Source organism: Sinocyclocheilus rhinocerous, unplaced genomic scaffold, assembly GCF_001515625.1.
Source record: "Sinocyclocheilus rhinocerous isolate Xijiao unplaced genomic scaffold, SAMN03320098_v1.1 scaffold561, whole genome shotgun sequence".
Lineage (NCBI taxonomy): Eukaryota > Metazoa > Chordata > Actinopteri > Cypriniformes > Cyprinidae > Sinocyclocheilus > Sinocyclocheilus rhinocerous.
The window spans coordinates 204826-208619 of NW_015641041.1; the positions used below are offsets into that span (position 1 = coordinate 204826).

General features: G+C 40.2%; 1 protein-coding gene across 2 annotated transcripts in view; it reads left to right on the plus strand.

Moving 5' to 3' along the window:
- LOC107754321 (methionine aminopeptidase 2-like) overlaps positions 1–3794 on the plus strand; it is a 12299-nt gene that overhangs the window by 1179 nt on the left and 7326 nt on the right. For both annotated transcript variants that reach the window (XM_016570717.1, XM_016570719.1), the window contains exons 2-5: positions 697–798; positions 901–960; positions 2749–2851; positions 2926–3087. In XM_016570717.1, coding sequence (XP_016426203.1) covers positions 697–798; positions 901–960; positions 2749–2851; positions 2926–3087 — 427 coding nt within the window. The remainder of the gene's footprint in view (positions 1–696; positions 799–900; positions 961–2748; positions 2852–2925; positions 3088–3794) is intronic.

Below are 3794 nucleotides of genomic sequence, written 5' to 3' on the forward strand. Positions count from 1 at the left end.
CTATCTATCTATCTATCTATAATCTGACTATCTATCTATCTATCTATCTATATTGACAAAAATATTGTATGAGCCAAAAACTCATTACTAAACACCAATGACTTGTACATATGCGTACAATCATTTTAGACACTTACAAAAAAAAGGCACTTCCAAAACTCTGGCATCAAAGATGGAAACATAATTCATGTATTTAAAAATTGTATTTCCATCTTTTTTGCCACAGTTTTGGAAGTGTCTAAAATGATTGTTACGCATATGTACAAGTCATTGGTGTTTGGCGATGAGTTTTTTTTTGTTTTCCCAATACTTTGAGCAATATAGTGTATGTTTGGTGCGGTAGGGGGCCCAACCTCATATTCTTTCATAGGGCCCAAAATTGCTAGCGGCGCCCCTGTAAAGACAGACGAAAGTTTGGTGTGGCCCTGACGTTTACTGCCCAGTCTGACAAACCAATGAGAGCTGAATCTGATGTATAATTCAAGAGACATTCGGTTAATAGCATTTTAACAGAGCTCAATGTTTAGTTTATGCGCTGGAGTGTTGGGTTAATGGCTGGTTAGAGGGTTTAACTAGTTTGTGAACTCATGGCAGTTGTGTAATGTTGTTATAAGACGCTCCACGTGGGCTTTATGTCTGTTAAATGTATATTACAATGCACTATGTGCGTCAAATTCACTGTATCGTCGTTTATAGGAAACCATGAGGGTGAAGGAGAGTCTGACATCAGCAAAGTGGCAAATCAACTGGAGCAACAAACTTTAGAAGACCAAGAGAAAGATGATGAGCCAGAGGAAGGTTTGTCTGAAGTTAATTGCTAAAGTTCCCACTGCAAGTCCACGTGTATCTAAGTTCTGTTTTTGTATTGATTGTTATATGGTGAAATTTCTATTTTGGCAGATGGCGAGGAAGGAGATTCAACTGGAAAGAAAAAGAAAAAGAAGAAGAAAAAGAAAGGACGTAAGTGATTGTTTAAATTTCCCCTGCAGTCACTCATTTAAAGGATTAGTTCCTGATAATTTACTCGCCCCCATGTCATCCAAGATCTTCATGTCTTTCTGTCTTCAGTCACAAAGAAATTAAGGTTTTTGAGGAAAACATTCCAGGATTTTTCTCCATATAATAGACTTCAATGGGGATCAACGGGGTGAAGGTCCAAATTGCCGTTTCAGTGCAGCTTCAAAGGGCTCTACACCATCCCAGCCGAGGAATAAGGGTCTTATCTAGCGAAACCATCAGTCATTTTCTTTAAAAAAAAAAAAAAAAAACATTTATATACTTTTAACCACAAATGCACATCTTGCACTAGGTCCGCGACGCGCTTCCGCAAATTCATGGATTACGTAATCACGTTGGAAAGGTAGGGTTGGGCGAAAATCTCCCATCTCATTTTCTCCTCCAACCTCAAAATCGTCCGACATCGTTGTTTTATCTTTTTTTGTAAAGGGCGTTTGACTTTCTTTGCACGTTCGCTTTGTAAACACTGGGTCGGTACTTCCGCCTACGTCACGCGTGACCTTTCCAACATGATTACGTCACGCGTGAAGTCCAGCTAGTGCATGACGAGCATTTTGTGGTTAAAAAGTATATACATTTATTTTTATTTTTTTAGGAAATGACCGATGGTTTCGCTAGATAAGACCCTTATTCCTCGGCTGGGATCGTGTAGAGCCCTTTGAAGCTGCACTGAAACTGCAATTTGGACCTTCACCCCGTTGGTCCCCATTGAAGTCCATTATATGGAGAAAAATCCTGGGCCCTCATTTATCAACAGTGCGTAGAACAGGTTCTATATTTTGTCCTATGAATGAAATTTAGAATGTGCGTAAGTACAAGAAAATCCGTATTTATCAAACGTGCGCACGCAGTTCTTACGCACATGAGTAAGAAATCATTGTTGATAAATCCCACATGTGCGTAAGTTACCATGCTCGTTCACGGTCACGGTCATTTGCATTCGGAAACGCCTCCAATGAACCATATATGGTGACAACACCTCCCTTTATAAATCACGTGAATGTATGTGTCCTCACCGAAATCATGGCAAAGAAAGCGGTACCGACTGAGAAGCCATTCTGTGCTCTCACTCTCAGCGCGGTCTTTGAAAACGCATTCTATGCGGAGCGCATTGTTTGCCAAGTCTTCCAATAACACAAGATATTCCATTGCACTGAGACAAACATTTGTCACAGCTGTATTTTATAGGGTTTGACACCAATTACGCAAATTGTCTGTTTAAAACCAGACAAATGATAAATTGAGTGTTTTATAATTAAAGAAAACACAGGACATATGTGGATTGCTTAATGCATACTGTGACACAAATGCTTTTTATGTGTAGTGTCGCTATTCTACCACTAGATTCTCTGCGTAAGCATGCTCAGAGATGTGCTTATATTTACACACATTTCTACGTATAAGTACAAGTTGGTAGATCCCACACTTTGCGTGAAACTGTTCTTACGCACTCATTACGCACACATCTGTGCGTACGCACTGTTGATAAATGAGGCCCCTGGAATGTTTTCCTAAAAAAACTTAATTTCTTTGCGACTGAAGACAGAAAGACATGAAGACAGAAAGACATGAAGATCTTGGATGGCATGGGGGCGAGTAAATTATCAGGAAATTTTTATTCTGGAAGCGAACTGATACTTCAAATGTTTTTTCCCATGAAAAAAAATTCTTAGTTCCATAAAATGGCTTGAATATAACTTACGTTGTTCATATTCCTTCATTCTCTTTCAGCCAAAGTTCAAACAGATCCTCCATCTATCCCCATCTGTGAGCTTTACGCCAATGGAGTTTATGCCAAGGGCCAGGAATGTGAATATCCACCGACGCAAGACGGGTACAGACAGCAGCTGCTTATTACACACTCTAAAACCAGCTAAAACACTTAAAACACTGTTATATCTCACACAGACGTACTGCTGCATGGCGGATGACCAACGAGGAGAAGAAGTTTTTGGATCAGGCTAATGAGGAGATGTGGAGTGACTTCAGACAGGCGGCCGAGGCCCACCGGCAGGTCAGGAAATACGTCATGAGCTGGATCAAACCGGGCCTGACCATGATCGAGATCTGGTGAGCGAAACCATCCATGCGCTTTACTCATACATTTGTGATATTTGCTTTCATTGGGAAACATTGGTCAGTGCTACAGTAGTTTTTCATTAGCGGTGAAAGGCATGGAGACGGTTATTTTTGCAGCTGACCTTATTGCATATGCATTAGTAGGAGTTTCCCTTAAGTGTTTAAGAGTATTTAAATGAATCATGTAAGGTGATTTACTATGGTTTGCGGTAGTCAGTTTACTTGTATTTGCACCATTATTTTAACACCTTACTTAAAGGAGTCATATGACGTTGCTAAAAAGAACATTATTTTGTGTATTTGGTGTAATGAAATGTGTTTACGCGGTTTAAGGTTAAAAACACATTATTTTCCACATACTGTACATTATGGTTTCTCCTCTATGCCCTGCCTTTCTGAAACGCGTCGATTTTTACAAAGCTCATCGGTCTGAAAAGCGAGGTGTGCTCTGATTGGCCAGCTATCCAGTGCGTTGTGATTGGCCGAATACCTCAAGCGTGTGACGGAAATGTTACGCCCCTCACCAGGTTCTGGAAAGTCTTCTTCGCAAAATGCGCTGCACGCACTCAAATATTTGGGTTGAACTGTTCTGGAACAGTGTTGTAAATAAAACTTAATCACGGATTTCTAGTTGTGTCCTCTTTTGGAAGACCAAACAAAGTAGTTTCGCTTTCACAACGAAACACACAGCGTCTTCA